The 15,290-nt window shown below is 39.3% G+C and overlaps 2 protein-coding genes across 2 annotated transcripts; one reads left to right on the top strand and one right to left on the bottom strand.

The window, feature by feature from the left end:
• Positions 1-551: 551 nt before the first annotated feature.
• On the bottom strand, positions 552-11,066 carry LOC135488034 (mannosyl-oligosaccharide 1,2-alpha-mannosidase IA-like). The gene is made up of 11 exons (XM_064772403.1): positions 10,443-11,066; positions 8,450-8,665; positions 8,068-8,148; positions 7,715-7,809; positions 7,317-7,440; positions 6,907-7,000; positions 6,555-6,670; positions 6,138-6,246; positions 5,915-6,019; positions 5,193-5,365; positions 552-4,815 (listed from the first exon to the last, which is right to left on the bottom strand). The coding sequence occupies exons 1-11, from the start codon at positions 11,052-11,054 to the stop codon at positions 4,585-4,587; spliced, it is 1,956 nt and encodes a 651-aa protein (XP_064628473.1). The 5' UTR covers positions 11,055-11,066; the 3' UTR covers positions 552-4,584.
• Positions 11,067-11,191: 125 nt separating this feature from the next.
• On the top strand, positions 11,192-14,335 carry LOC135488241 (5-methylcytosine rRNA methyltransferase NSUN4-like). Its single transcript, XM_064772765.1, has 6 exons — positions 11,192-11,325; positions 11,917-12,490; positions 12,784-12,915; positions 13,052-13,206; positions 13,561-13,685; positions 13,921-14,335. The coding sequence occupies exons 1-6, from the start codon at positions 11,242-11,244 to the stop codon at positions 14,195-14,197; spliced, it is 1,347 nt and encodes a 448-aa protein (XP_064628835.1). The 5' UTR covers positions 11,192-11,241; the 3' UTR covers positions 14,198-14,335.
• The last annotated feature ends 955 nt before the right edge of the window (positions 14,336-15,290 follow it).

Raw genomic sequence — 15,290 nt, 5'->3', positions numbered from 1 at the left:
TGCTGCTGTAGCCTGTATGTAGGTCATTAAGTCATAAGTGGGCCTAACTACAGAATAGCCGGGACAGTAGTAGCTCTGTTCATTATGTACACTCTGTCCCTCTGTACATTATGTACACATTCCTATCATTTAGCACAGAGTGTCCCGGTTAAGGTACTGTAGGTTAATTTTTTTAGTAGGGAGGGGCCTATAATTATATAACGACCAGCCTGGGGCATGCCTGTTGGTTTTGTTAGGACTGATAAATTAGCTACTGATCTGTTGATTTGGATATTATTAGAGCGGGTGCAAGATCCCGGCTTCATGGTGCAAGACTCCCTTCCTCAGTTTCTGGATCCTTTACTCATAAATTGATACCAAATATATCGGCCCTGGCCCCTAGGGACTTAGCTAATTGCACAAACGCTCATGTTGAATGCCAGACACTGTTGGCATGCACACAGAAGAGTTGTCCCAATGCAGGCACATCTAGGGTAGGGATATTTTCGATCGCGTAAAAATGTCCAAAGCCAAATACTGCATCATGCAAAAATATTACGAAAAAACCAATGTATACTTCATTAGATTTATTTGTATTAGAATTCTTGCATCATCTTATTTACAGTAACAATCAGAAAACATAATAACCAATCATCTCGGGGAAAACGTCATCATAGTATACTGTGAACTGCTGCAGTGTAAATGTGTTCCATGATATTGATACTCTCTGGATTATCTACAACTATAGAATTTCCCTCTCACCCACCCCACCCCTCTTTCCACAGGAGCTTTTTAACACCTTCACTCAGCGCCGAACCACGTAGATCTATGTGGCCCAAATCCCCCCTCCCCCTCCCCCTTTGAGCTGGTTAGTCTCATGGACTATTTCACATGTAATACATATTTTTTATTCTACTTTATCTTATTTTGTACTGTATATTTGCTTGAAATTATTGTATATTACCATAGACCCCTAGAGGGTATTTTAGTGTAATAAATCAATTTGAATTAGAATTAGAATTTGGACTTCATGAAAGAACTACGCCATCTTCAGGGCAAGGCAGGAACTGAAAATACAAGAAAAGGTCCTTTCAGTTCCTACCTTGCCCTGAAGATGGCGATGACGTAGTTCTTTCATGAGGTCATTTAAAGTTTTGAACTACGCCATCGCCATCTTCAGGGCACGGTAAGAACTGAAAAGTGGGAACTGAACTGTTTGGTCTTTTCAGTTCCTACCTTGCCCTGAAGATGGCGATGGCGTAGTTCTTCAATGAAGTCCGTTAGACTCCGATAACCAGCTCAAAGAGGGGGATTTGGGCCACGTAGATCTACGTGTTTGGCGCTGAAGGGATCAATGGAGAAATGTCCCGAGATATTTCTGGTACAAATATTCGAGAAAAAGGCACCACAGATATACATTTGAAAATGTGTCCGACAGATTGTGAAGTTTTTATTTTCTGATAAATTTGTACATCCGAGAACCACCCTCCTAAACATGTTGACGCATCAGTATTTCCAGGATTCTCGGAATCTGATTTTGATTTGTATTTTTGGCACCGACCATCGGTTGCTATTGCAACGGCCAAAGAAGTTCCTAATACAACGTTCCTGCATCAGCTTTACAATAAGTACATTTAGAAAAATCCCAGATAACAATAAAATGTATAGCTGAGCAACAATTTTGAACCTTACTTTACTCAAGAAAACACATTTTCAATGCCGGAGTTCATCTTGTATTTACAAACATTTTCAACCCACTTAATCTATCAGCTACACCACTAGATTTCAATTTCCCAAAAGGAAATGTCTCGGAAAAATAAATACACAGAAAGAGAAATCAATTTGAGACCATTGCATGAACACGAAGAAGAAAATTTTCTTGTACAGTAACTTGTCCATCTTAATCTGACGATCAACATCATTTGTCTGACCTAACCAGAGTCCTAAAACCAGATACTGGACAGTAGCACGAGCCTGCAACAGATCTGGCTTTCAACACTACTTCTAAGGGACTCTTTTTGCAGACTACATTTTCACTGCCTGTTCTTACACTATGACACAGGTATATCATCATTATCAATGATACAGGAGATTAGAATTCTTCCTTTTTACAGAGTAACTTCTCTACAACTTTTCACATTCTCGCCTCATGACCTCTTGACAATGTTAGAAATCTTTTTTACATTATATGAAGTACTTCCAGTGTATATTTTGATTATGTTTTATCACAATAAACTGCCATCAGTGCTGGCAAAAGTGGCAATTCGTTAACACACGATTACATGTAAGCACAGTTTTCAGTCATCTCAAACGTGTTTAGTTTGGTTTATTACTTGGTAAACCTACAGATGCAAAGTTCTTCAATTTTTCCAGACAAAAATACAAAAATTTGACCCAGTCCAAACTTTCAGGTTGTGAGAATGGTGGTTTATCAAAGTGTTGTATGAAAAAATGTTTCGAGAGAAAGTTTTATTTTGACATGAAAAATGTAACTGGTATCTAATCTGTCACAAAGTGCACACAATTACCAATTTCTCACTGAACACTTGATTAATCTTCAACGGTATAATAATTTGAAAAAGCTTGCCGTCACTCTTACTATAAATAATCATATGCACAAGTTTAAGTACAACATATTAAAAGGACACTGCAGCATATCAGCTGATGTAATAAAGTTATTCACGACATGTTGATTTGCACCAAGAGAATAAGACTAGTTCTCTCTACCACATCCCTAAAGGAATCAAAAGGAAAGAAACATCACCTACCACTCAACCGACAGCATGGATGACCTCCACCCCAAATAGTCAAGACTGATTATTGAGTCGTTACAGACTTCATTTGCACAGGGCCAAAATGGTATTCCCTTATATTTCAAACTGAATTTTATACAACAATGATGAGGTGTCAGATGATTTCCTTTGTATGCCAAGTATACCAATACTTAACCTTGTTCCAAGGCTACAAAATGGTAATTATATGTCAGCATACATGTAGCAATTTGCAGTGCTTCACGCCACAGCTGAGCGACACCGTCATGACTGTGCTAATTAAGCTCAATTTACAGTGACTGATGCTCGATGATGCTTGGCTGGCCAGTGCATTGGTCCTATAGAACGGTCATATGCTGGCGTAAACATGCTATTTTGTTTACTGTATGGCAGTAGGAGCATAATAGACATGTGATATGTTCTTACACAAACATGCAAAGCTGGGGAACCCCACAAACAAGTAATTTTTGCTGCGGTGACCTACAATCTCGCATGTACCATGACAAGAATTGGCGATCGCTGCAACCTGTTATCATCGAACCCAGCAATTACCTATTGACCTGCAGATAGGGATCTTTTTTCGCCCATTGCAGGTCACAGCTTGGCAAAATTAATTGCTTGCAGGCGCTTTAGTGTATGGGAAATATTTATGTTATTTCATTTTTGGGGAGGCACATTTTCTGGTTTATTTGTGCTAAACGAATCGCCCTAACACTTACGAAAAATGCACTCTTACAAGCACATCAGGATGACATTATTATCATATTTACAATAAATGTATATTACTATCTACAATTTCATTAACTACCTTACTATGTACACTGATGCTTTAGTGATCCCACTGATAGGTTTGAATGATGTGTTATTTTTACTGAGCACACAAGTCCATAAAGAGAGACACACAAATATTTCACTGCAGACGTTGCAAGATTGGATTTAAACCAGTGCCATGACCTGACCAATACCCAATCCAAAATGAAGTATAGTTTACCCTCCATGACAGATGATGAAATGACCACAACCGCATCACAAAAGCCTTTCACGATGCTTGCAGGTAAAGGCAGTGAATTCAAACGGTTACTTTCATTCAAAAGTGAAGTAAGAATTGTTCCGAGTTAACAATGAAATGCTTGACTTTGAGCAAAGCTATGATCCACATGTACCAGACTAACACGACAGTAGAAACACACTACATGAGCAATTCATCACACTAAGTCAACTTGCCTGTACTGTACTGTACTGTACTGTACTGTACTGTACTGTACTGTACACCACTCGCTTGAATTTTATTGTACTCCCAAAAGATGAAAAACCATATCACCGCTTATCCCCCGAAAGAAGACTTGCATGATGTAATGGCGGACAACAACAAAAAAAGGCAACAAAGTCATGCAAGTCATCTAGATAGTAAACCTTAAATATTTTCAACCAAGTAACCTAACTACCTTGGAGCTTTATCACTTTATACTGCTTAGGCCTACCAGCTTAATATTGAAAAATCTCACAAAAAACAACTACCCCAAAATCTGCACAACACACTCAACAAACTTTTTTCATAATTTGAGTATTTTGGGAATGACTTTTTTCTTCTATACATTGGCTGGTAGTGCAGAATCAGTAACCAGTAATTAGTATCCAAAAGTGACTCTGGGAAATGGTATATTAACAGAACAGCCCCTTTTGGCTTATAGTTTGGCAACTTTTGAATAAGAAGACACTAGTTTTCTACTTTTTGAAAAACTATTCCTAAAATCTTAATAACATAGACCACACAGGTCCCACACCTACTCCTCAGTTAAAGTACCTATGAATGTCTCTCTTTAATAAGCCTATATTATCGTGTTTTGGTAAGATTGACCCTGTTTATTGGAAATGGGTGAGCTTCGGTATTAATGACCCATTTATCTAATGGAAGCAGACTATCATCTGAGAAAAGAAGGTATAAATATTTTAACGTTTCAGCGAGAAAGAAACTCTGCTGTACATCATCTTTTGGTGGAGTGACCTGGTAGACATCACGGATGCCACTGTAACCACCCTCTGTTCGGCAATGTTTCTCCATTCCCTGAAAATGATATACAAACAATGTATTTCAGTTATTAAGAAAATATAACAAGATTTCCAACGACCACTGACAGACAAGGGGTATGAGACCAACTTAAAGAAATTTCAGCATCATGGTTGAATACTTTTCTCTCCGACAACTATTTTGTGCTTGACAGTTAGCCAAACCTTGATGATTCTTTATTTTACATTGGTTGGAAATGTGTGACTCCAAGTGAGTAGGAGAACAACATGTGCCATCATCATATCAAAGGCAGTAGAAGGTTGCATTCTAATCTGCAAGAATCGAGGCAAAATTTCTTGAGTGTAATATCTGAACTCATAATGAATGCATACTGTAGTAATAGGGGCACACCATGGACCAAGTAATCAACATACCTGAACAGCTTCCCATCCCCAGTCTCGATACTTTTGGTCTTTCGTCAACCGCCACATATAAAACCAGGTCTCTATCACTTCTGGACGAAGAATATAATATTTTTCATTCTGACGAACAGCTTTGGCTTCTTCACCACCTTCAAAACGGAATGATTCGGGACCTAAACCTGCCCCTGGAAGATAAAATCATATTGCAATCATATTGTAATCAATATTTTATTGGCCATCACCAATCATATTGTAATCAATATTTTATTGGCCATCACCAATCATATTGTAATCAATATTTCATTGGCCATCACCAATCATATTGTAATCAATATTTTATTGGCCATCACCAATCATATTGTAATCAATATTTCATTGGCCATCACCAATCATATTGTAATCAATATTTTATTGGCCATCACCAATCATATTGTAATCAATATTTCATTGGCCATCACCAATCATATTGCAATCAATATTTCATTGGCCATCACCTTAAAGTCTGACGCAGAGACGTCACCATAGTGTGTCACTGGCGTACCGTCTCCGAGGTTCCGACACTGAATCGAAGTCATAAGAGAGGTACAACAGTCCAGTGCTGTCGCCTTCCATTACCTAGGAATACTAAGCATACCGGCAGTCCTCACTGACATGGCTCAAACTGCTCAACACCAGTATCAATACTTCTCATCTCAACAAGAGTCCAAAGAAAATAGCACCAGTACAGTACTTACTAGTTCTAGTATAGGCCTCATGGCAGGTATGTGCAAGATCTGCACCAAGTTGGAGATATTTTTGAGGGTCACTCGATCCAGCAGCACCCAGAGCTAACATGCCTCCTGAAAGAGATACAAGAAGGAGAATGTACAACATAGTTTAGTCCAATGTTTGAAGAAATTATCAGAACTAAAACATGTAATGAATGTATTTCATTGCTGCATCAATTAGAATATTTACCGGAGAAGCATCCTAGATGGTCCATTTTGTGCTCCACCCTCCCTGATTTGACCTCTGCCATATATCTAAGGCCACCTCTTGATGTGTGGAGCAGTTTTTGCTCTATGCCCTAAAATGGATAAATGGATAAACAATTTCACACAAAATAATTGCAGGGGTACTGATTTTGGTTTGCGTTCACTGGTGTTTATATCAATCTTAGGTCTGACCCTTTTCAGGTGGAGTATTTGCCACAAAAGGCACAGATCAAAGATAACTTTTGGGTCAGCTACATGTGAGCCAGTGGCATTATTTCTCTTGAACACTTGCAATGATACCAGAAGCACAGCAAGCATAGTTCAATCTGGCATGGATCAAACAATACACAAGGCTTCGTTTAATCTTTAATTTTAACAGCAAAAGAAACTGAAAACTTACAGCCACAGCACTATCATACATGGCCCTGGCTTCATTGTCGGTCTTGCCGGACAGCAGCCAAGCCTTCAATAAATATTCATAGAAGCTATCACCTAAGGCACCCACAGAAAAGTGTTCTGGAAGAGAAAGGAGAAAACGTCAGACATACTGAGAGACACTGAGTAGGGTTGAACATTTTGTGCTGCTTTTGCAATTGCAGACTCTGACAAAAACACACTGATTTCGAAAAAAAGCCTTGCAAGCCTTATACCAATACAATTTTGGTTATACTGTTCTAAAATTGCTCTTCTGGACATATTATGCAGTATATTTGAGGCAAGGAACGACTAACAGTAGGAAAAAGATGACTTACGTTGACCCCATTTTCCAGTTTTGGGGTTGAGATAATTGGGATATAAACCAAAAGGCTTATCTAATTGTTTAAGTACTTCACGGATTCGAAGAACCTGAAGAATAAAGGTATCAATGACTTTAACTTTGAGGAGGCAGAGTGTATTGTGTTCCAAGATAGTCCACAAGCATGGTGAGCCTAAAGGCTGCAAGGTCGACCTCAGATTTAGTGTTGTATGGGTCAACATCAACAATGTCTTGTATTGTCATCACCCTTTAAGTCATCAGTCATTTTGGGAGCAAACTTTGAACTAAGATTCATACCCCTTGAAAAATCCAATGGGGTTACAATGCCAGTAATGACGATGATGTTGATGATGAAAACTGGGATCAAAATGCCGATGTTGATAGCCTAGGTGGCGCTGTACTTGCCTTTTTTAAGTAAATAGGATTTCCTGTGACTTGTGTAAGATATGCAAACTCTAGGTGAAGTGTGCCGTATTCAGCTAGAATAGAACAACCTCCAGATGCCCAACCCCAGTTTCTACCAGACCCACTGAAAAAGATAGGAAAAATAAAATAGCGATCAAGTGAAATGAAAAAACAGGAAAACATGCATATATCGGACTGATCCAGCTGGACATTGCAACTGACAGAGAGAAGTTTTTTAAGTCAACCTGGTCACCGTAAAGCTGATCCTTGATGCAGGTTCCGGATGGACAGAACTCCTCCCTCAGGGCTGACAGATTCATGGTTGACAGATTCATACTCAAAGCATTATTCATACATCTCCAAGAAGTCAAGAGAAAATAACAGAAAGGAAACCTTACCTGTTTAAATTCACCATAGCATACGGAATACCTGTTGGAGTATTAAACGCAGGCAATAACTTGTCCGCAATCATGATGGCTTTATCTTTGTACATCTGAAAACGCAGAGTAACTGAAAATTACTTCTAAAATACCTCAGTAGTGAAGATGACTCTTTTTAAAGGCACCGTTTAGTGACGGCATCATTTGTAAAGGCATCACTGCCGGTGTCACAGTTTTCATAGAACACTTCAGATACAGATTGCACTTGCAGGACAACATGACAGCAGTAGAATCACCAGAAACCTATATCATGGGTAATCCTGCTGGGTGATCCTTATTCATGGTATTATCATCAATTATGGCGGTCATACCTTATCTCCTGTCATAGCGTAGCAGCTCAACATCCCACCAATGAACCGGATATTCACCTCAAAGACAGAAATGTCACTTTTCTAAAAGAGACAAAGAGAGAGAAAGTGAAAACGATTACGATGCTGCATTTGAGTAACATGGTACACTGATAGTAGAAAAGCAGGTGAAATTGGTTCATTGAATCCACCAATCATTACAGGTTTCCACACTTAAACTTGAAGTTGTTCTATTCATGAAAATCTTGACTCAGACTATACATCAAAATTCTAGGCTACACAATACAACCATGACAATTCATACTTGTTTCACCATACTCATGTATCGCATGGCTCCCGACACACCATGACTTCACATACTATGTCAACATTCCCTCATACTTACCCCTTGAAAATTGAGGGAGGCAGCAATCCAATCTCTTCCCTTTTTGTAATCTTCCATGAGTCCCATGAGATATAAGGTATCCAAACCGTCAACAATGGAAGCCCCAAAAGCAGTGTTACCAAATATACTGGCAGTGTGACCACGTCTGGAGATAGGTTTTAACTCGTTGGCGCCCCATGCGTACTTGACGTAATTGTCCCAGGCATGTTTCATCATCTGAAAAGATAGAAGGTGACAGAATACATGAGTTTTTTATGAAATTGAAGGAAGATCAGGAAGGAAATTTGCCTAAGTGCAACAGCCTTCCATGTCTCATGCTGAAGTTGTTAAGTTGTTGGCACGTGGGCAGGTTGCAAGGATCTCAAACATTGTCAAACAAAACAAAGACCCTCGAAACACCCCGAGCTACACTTTAGGAGCTATAGTAATCTATCTCAGTACCAAACAATACGCTTATTCATAGCAAGCAAGGTGATATTGGAAATATGAGAAACAATCCTGGTACCGCAGCATGACTGCTTACTGAGTTCATGATTGATGGGGGAGGGGAGGCTGAGCTTAGAATATCGAGAAGAATATTTGCTGTGTGGCTGTTCAATACATACTATCAGTTAGACTACTGATTATATCAAGCCTGAGCACTAACTGAGGACCCTCTTTTGGTTTTAGTTGGGTTTTATACTTGATGTATTGAAAAACCGAGTTTGGTATGATAGAAATGTGTCCCCCAATGCCCCCCAAAAGGAGGACAATGCACAAAATGTTATAAATTGATATCAATTCTTGACGAAATTGTGGTGAACTTGTGCAAGAACCATGACATAACATGTTTTAGCTGCGAGCACAAGTTAGAATTTGTATGTCTGATCAATACTCTATATTCTACAGAACTATTTACCCAAGCCAGCGGATTGGATGTATTATTCATAATCATTTGAAGTGTCGTCAAAGTTGGCAATCAAACATGACCAAAAGAAATTTTTAACAAAGAATTTATGATAAAGCGTTTGTGACTTTTGTAAATATTTGCTGGGTGCTGGTTCATTTATTGAGGAACAGCCGTTTTGCAAAAAGGCCACTTTCTTATCGCCCTTCCCACAGGCAACTTGAGTATACCGTGACAGCAAATTCACGGGCAACACAAACGTCGCGAACTAAAATACTGTGTGTAGCACAGTTGTCACTGTCTCATGCAGTGTTTCACATTTACTGTATGATTTCATAAAATGATGCACATTCAAATATTCATGAACTGGATGGTAGAGCTAGATCGAATCGAAGTGCACAACTCGTCCATTGTTCATTTTTAACCTGTCATGTTTTGAGTTGTGATGAAATGGAGAGGCTCGGATTATAGATTATGACCGAAGATAAGATAATCAATCAATATTTGAGAGTCATCATTCCACTTTTCTAGTTCACAAAGCGATCATTTTGAACATGTTCAACGAAGCAACTGTACCTAACCAAATGATAAAACATAATACTATGAACAAAGGACAGTGACTGTGCTATAAAATCTTGTATGACATATCCCGCCACCTCACCCCAGCATGTCTAAAATCCCCACCTCACAGGCAGGACTCAGCGTCTTGCAAGGACCTTGCGATCTCTGAGCCCTGTGTGACAAGATGCATCCCTCAGGAAAATGGACTTGTAAAGAAGCTGTCACTGAGAAAGGGAGGAGGGTGTGCCACTGGTAGTGGTATCAAATGTTTACAAAAACAAGGTGTCATGATGTAGTCGCCTCCTCATGTCTGTTGCAACCTTCATTGGCTTCAAACAGTCTCCAACAGACGATTCCTGAAATGGAAATAAATGAATGGCATCTCCTGAACTTGCATGTCTTAGGTCTACTAACATGCCTCATTCATAATCATAGACCCGGGCCGGAAAAGTGGAAAATAGAAAGTATAGGACATATCTTAAAGGTACGGATATATCAGTCATAAGATAAGTGGACTGGCTAGCCAATTGGCAACATCATCCTCACCTCCTTCACTTTCTCTCTTCGTTTTTGTGTTTCAACATCGACGGGCTGGCCGCCCTGAACCCCCGGTCCACCATCATGCTCCGTCACCTCTTTCAGGTGTTGTTCGATTTGTTTTTTTTTCCGCTCCTCAATTTCTTGCTTTTTCTTCTCTAAAACGATATTTTTTTCCAATTGGATTTCTTTACGTATCGTCTCGTGGTGGCCTTTCGACATGTTCAAACGATTTCGAATCGCCTCAAGCATTCTTTCCTGTTCCTTTGCTTCTTCTACTTTTTTTAAAATCTTAAATTTGTCTTCAATATCGTGATGGTCTATTGCATCAACATCATGCTTTATCACCTTACCAATCAGTTTACCATTTTCAAACACAATGTCACTGTCCCTAGCCTTGGGAATGAACATTTCATTGCCTGCATCACGAAACTGTCTTCTCATTTCGTCCACACTCATTCGGTCCCGTAAATCAGGTAGGAAGAAAAATGCCCCAAAACAGAATGTGCCAAAAGTTACAAATACTAGAATTATAATATATTTTTCCCGTAGACGTAATGTTTTCCTTGAGGAAGGGAGTGGAATGCCATTTAGAAACTGTCTCTGGTGCACAGGCAACATTCTCCCCGCTGCCATCTTGCCACACAATACACTCAGAGCAGTGAACCCTTTGGATAGAGCATGTTGTGTATTCTACTGTGTATTTCATTTCTGTATGGAGTGTGGGGCACTTGCCACGTACTCCTTGAAATAGCAATAGGTGGCAGCAGTGTATATTTATTGAGGACAAAAATATTGATTTTTCATCATGTTTCAATTAAAAATTCTTCGAAATCCTAAGTCTTTTACTCATATGTTTTATCAGAGAAGATTTGTTGTCAAGAAAAAATGGGTAATTACTTTAAACTATTTTAGAAATCATATCTGTCTGAAATTGGATAATTTATCGAGAATTTGCACGCAATATACTTTAAGCTTTTGATTACCGGATCAAATTCTATAATACAGGGTGTAACAGAAAGTACCTCGCCATGAAAAGTCGAAAATTGCTTACATGCTGTAGTAATCTATAATAGGGCCTATCTATCAGCTGTGTATCCAACCCTCTCGACAGTATTTCTAGAAAACAGTTTCCTATTCTCTTGAATAGACATGAGACAGGTTGTGACTTTGTCTCCAGGCCACCTCAAGACAGATGTGAGCTGGACCTCCACCCTAAGACAGATTGTGACTTTGTCTCAACCAAGACATATTAGATATTGTCACCATCCAAGACGGATTGTGGTTTTGCCTTCACCGAAGACAGAGTAAACTTCATATCCACCAGAGACAGATTGTGAAATTTTCCCCACTGATGCGATGGAAAGTTACTCTTCAGATTCAAGAAAGAATTTCATCAGGACTAGATATATTCACAGAGGCTTAAAGAATGGGTGACCTACAAACCATGTTGTGTCGTTGACCATGTGTTCCTTCTTTTCAGGCGAGACACAACAAGGAGAAAGAATACAAACAACTTGCTCTTGAGCATTTTGATTACTATCATCAGCAGACGTTTAATGAACAGTGGCCGTCAGTTCGACTTGCACTACTTTCGCAGCCAAAATACAGCGCATTATTGAACAATTTTAGTAGTAAATGTGAAGAAATTGGCTTAGATCTGCTGGGTGAGGGGTCTTATGATATCATCCAGTTAGGAATTGAAAGGCACAAAGAATTGTCAAACACAGAAAGTGACAAGTTACAACTTCAGTCTACTCTATTGGATATAAAATCGACAGATATCGAAAAGAATGACTCCAAAAATGACATTTTAGAAGAAGAAGATGATAGGACAGATCTTTATCGTTTTGTCCCTGCAGAAAAAGTTTATACAGATGAAGAACTATTTGCCATGGAGGAGCATGACGCAAATATTCTTGAACCTGGAAGCTTTGATGTGAAAACTGTTCCAGATACAAACTTTCGTTTACCGAATCTCCTGAAGGTTTTTACTCAGCCAATGGGAGAGGTGGCATATTTTTCGCCTCCTAAAGGGGATGCGTCTGGAAAATTGGGTGAGTATGTCACATGAAAGGCTAATGAGGACAGTTTCTAAAACATAGATAGCTAATGAGGTAACAAGTAAACTCGGGTAATGTAGAAAATAAGGTTTGAAAATTGGCTTCGTTTTATACTTAGAGGTAGTATTAATACTTCTACAAATGTATAAATTTCGCAGAAGGTTTTCTCAAGAACACAATTTTCAATGAGGTAGTATTAATACTTCTACAATTGTATAAATTTCGCAGAAGGTTTTCTCAAGAACACAATTTTCAGTGTCTGAATTGAATTATGTTATTCCTTACAGGTTACTACCCACTCGACGGTGCATCCATTTTACCCGTGTTGGCCTTGAACCTTCAACCAGATGATAGTGTCCTTGACCTTTGTGCAGCTCCTGGTGGGAAGTCCTTGGCAATTCTTCAGACACATTTACCAGGTAATAACCATGTGCAATATCAGCATTATCATCATGCATGCAACTTTCCTGAAACTTAATGGTAGAAAAAGTCTTTTGTTTGTCTGTCTATACAATGGCAATGTTAGGAATAATCTTTCAAAAATCTGTTTTTCAGGACTGGTGATTTGTAACGACTTATCTGGGAGTCGAATGAGACGCCTGAGGTCTGTGATAGACTCCTACCTGCCAGACTCTATACGTGATGAGAGCGAGGTGATATTGTTCTCGAAAGATGCCAGAACAGCAGACTTTGGAATTCAGTGTGATAAGGTATTAAAAGCTATAATATCTAAAAAAAGGCCAAGAAAGATGGTGTCTGTTTCAAAAGGAGCTTGTTGACTTAAAACCTTCGACTTTGACACCGGTTTCCTGGCTTACTTGTGGCAGGGCAACATTGGTGCGGAGTTAAAGTAATTGAATGAAAATTGCCATTGTTGGACCAGTTGGAGTCAGTTTTGATCATGAAATGAATGTCTTCTGGGCTGGAATTGAAATAGGTATCTTTGAAAAGTTAGCCATTTTGGTGTGATTCCTCTCAAACCATACAATCATTTTGATGGTATGGCAAACACTCTTCCAAATGATGTTCAAGTTGAAATCAGCTAATCATTTTCTTGCGACTAGGTTCTGGTGGATGTACCATGTTTGACCGACAGACATTGCCTCAATGAGAATGACAACAATATCTTCAAGCCTGGCCGAGTATCACAACGGATGAAACTTACCTCCACGCAAAGGGACCTCTTAATGTATGTTCAATAAAATTTCTTAGTCCTCTGGACCAAAAGTCGGGTTCATGCAATAAGTTCTGCTGATTAAGTAAGGTCGTACTGTCTACTAAAGTAAATTATTGTGGCTGACAATCTTTCCCAAATATTGCATAATGTTGCAGATATACAAACTGCTCAGGGCTTTTGGAGTCTGGCCAATGCCCCGGTTAGCACCAACCAAGTTTGTTTTACCAGTATAGTTATTTCTTTTCAGTGCTGGCATTAAAGCTTGTAAGCCTGGTGGCAGTATTGTCTATTCAACTTGCACGTCAACAATGCCCCAAAACGATGGTGTCATCCAGGCTGCACTTGAGCACATCTGGGAGACTACAAAAATAGACGTGGTTGTTCAGGACACTTCGGTTATGCGGACATTGTTCAAGGACACTTACAAATTTTACGATAAATGTCGATACGGACAACTTGTGCTTCCACATATTCAGGCAAATTTTGGACCTATGTATTTTTGCAAGTTAAAAAGACTAAATTAGATGCCTTGATAAGAACTAATCAATAAACGTGTGTGGCCAGATACATGTAGCTACAGAGATGCACTACCAGTTTTCAAGTTATATTTCAATTTCAGAAAATTTCAGTACACCAAGCAAAGTCCTAGTGGGTAAAATACATGTACATTTACAATGTTTCTGTAAAACATAATACATGTACTTTGCAATAAATCGCAGCTTGAGTGTCAATCTAGTCGTACACCTTTCTTTCTTGGCACATCCGCTTACATTGAACTTGGGAAAGGAATAAATCACATCCAGTCTTATGTGTTTGGCTGGAATTTCGACAAGAGATTCAAGAATAGCCAGATTTTTGTCAATTCGTGTGAATGGGATGGAAGGAACAATCTCATAATCTATTGACAGGTGTATAGTGGCTGTCCTCTTGTGTCAGTTTATGGCATTGTCCATCAGTCTTGGTTTCTTCCTAACGACAAACAAACATCCATAAATCCACATGTGTTTTCGGTCTAACAAGGACAATGTCACAATCAGGCCCCATAGAAGCATGAGCCAACTCCATCTTGCATTGATTTTAAGCTGCCAGAATTTACAGTAAAACTTTCGATATATGTATACTGTATGCTGCACGACCATGTGCTCCTAGGTGAACAAGTCAGGATGGCACAGACGAACAGCCCATTCCATTTATCCTTGGCCTGCAATCCAGCTTGTTCAATCGAACAACTGGAGACCCGCCTATTGTCCTTTTGACTGATGCAAGGAACAATGTCACAATCATTAAAGATATGTAGGCAGTGCAGAGTGGCATTTCAAAGGACAGGTCTGGGTCAACTTCACAGTAGGTTGTCCGATTATCAAGGTGCTCCATGCAGGCCACAGTTGTTCCAACCAGGTTAGTTGCATTCGCATCACTGGGAATAACCTTTTTCAGCCAAGTGAAAAGCGATCTATTTTGAGGGGCAGGCTGGCCACCAAGTCTTGAGGTGGCAAAGACATGAAGGAAAGAATAAGCTAGGGATAAGTAGACTCATGGAAGGAACATGGAGATAGTCTCTAAATAGACGAAGGGGGGGTTGTTGTTGTTGTGTCAGAGACAACTAGTGGCAAAAGC

Source organism: Lineus longissimus, chromosome 5 (genome assembly GCF_910592395.1).
Source record: "Lineus longissimus chromosome 5, tnLinLong1.2, whole genome shotgun sequence".
Classification (NCBI taxonomy): Eukaryota; Metazoa; Nemertea; class Pilidiophora; order Heteronemertea; family Lineidae; genus Lineus; species Lineus longissimus.
Note: the sequence above shows the minus strand (reverse complement) of the source record. Positions and strands in the feature narration are given on the sequence as shown.

Coding starts and splice junctions, on each gene's coding strand:
- LOC135488034 (XM_064772403.1), bottom strand. CDS start 11,054: ATGTTGCCTGTGCACCAGAGACAGTTTCTAAATGGCATTCCACTCCCT. Junction 8,149..8,449: donor CCTCCCTCAATTTTCAAGGG/GTAAGTATGAGG, acceptor TGTCTCTTTTAG/AAAAGTGACATTTCTGTCTT. Junction 7,441..7,714: donor GCTATGGTGAATTTAAACAG/GTAAGGTTTCCT, acceptor TATCTTTTTCAG/TGGGTCTGGTAGAAACTGGG.
- LOC135488241 (XM_064772765.1), top strand. CDS start 11,242: ATGTTTCAATTAAAAATTCTTCGAAATCCTAAGTCTTTTACTCATATG. Junction 11,326..11,916: donor TTGTTGTCAAGAAAAAATGG/GTAATTACTTTA, acceptor CCTTCTTTTCAG/GCGAGACACAACAAGGAGAA. Junction 13,207..13,560: donor TTGGAATTCAGTGTGATAAG/GTATTAAAAGCT, acceptor TCTTGCGACTAG/GTTCTGGTGGATGTACCATG.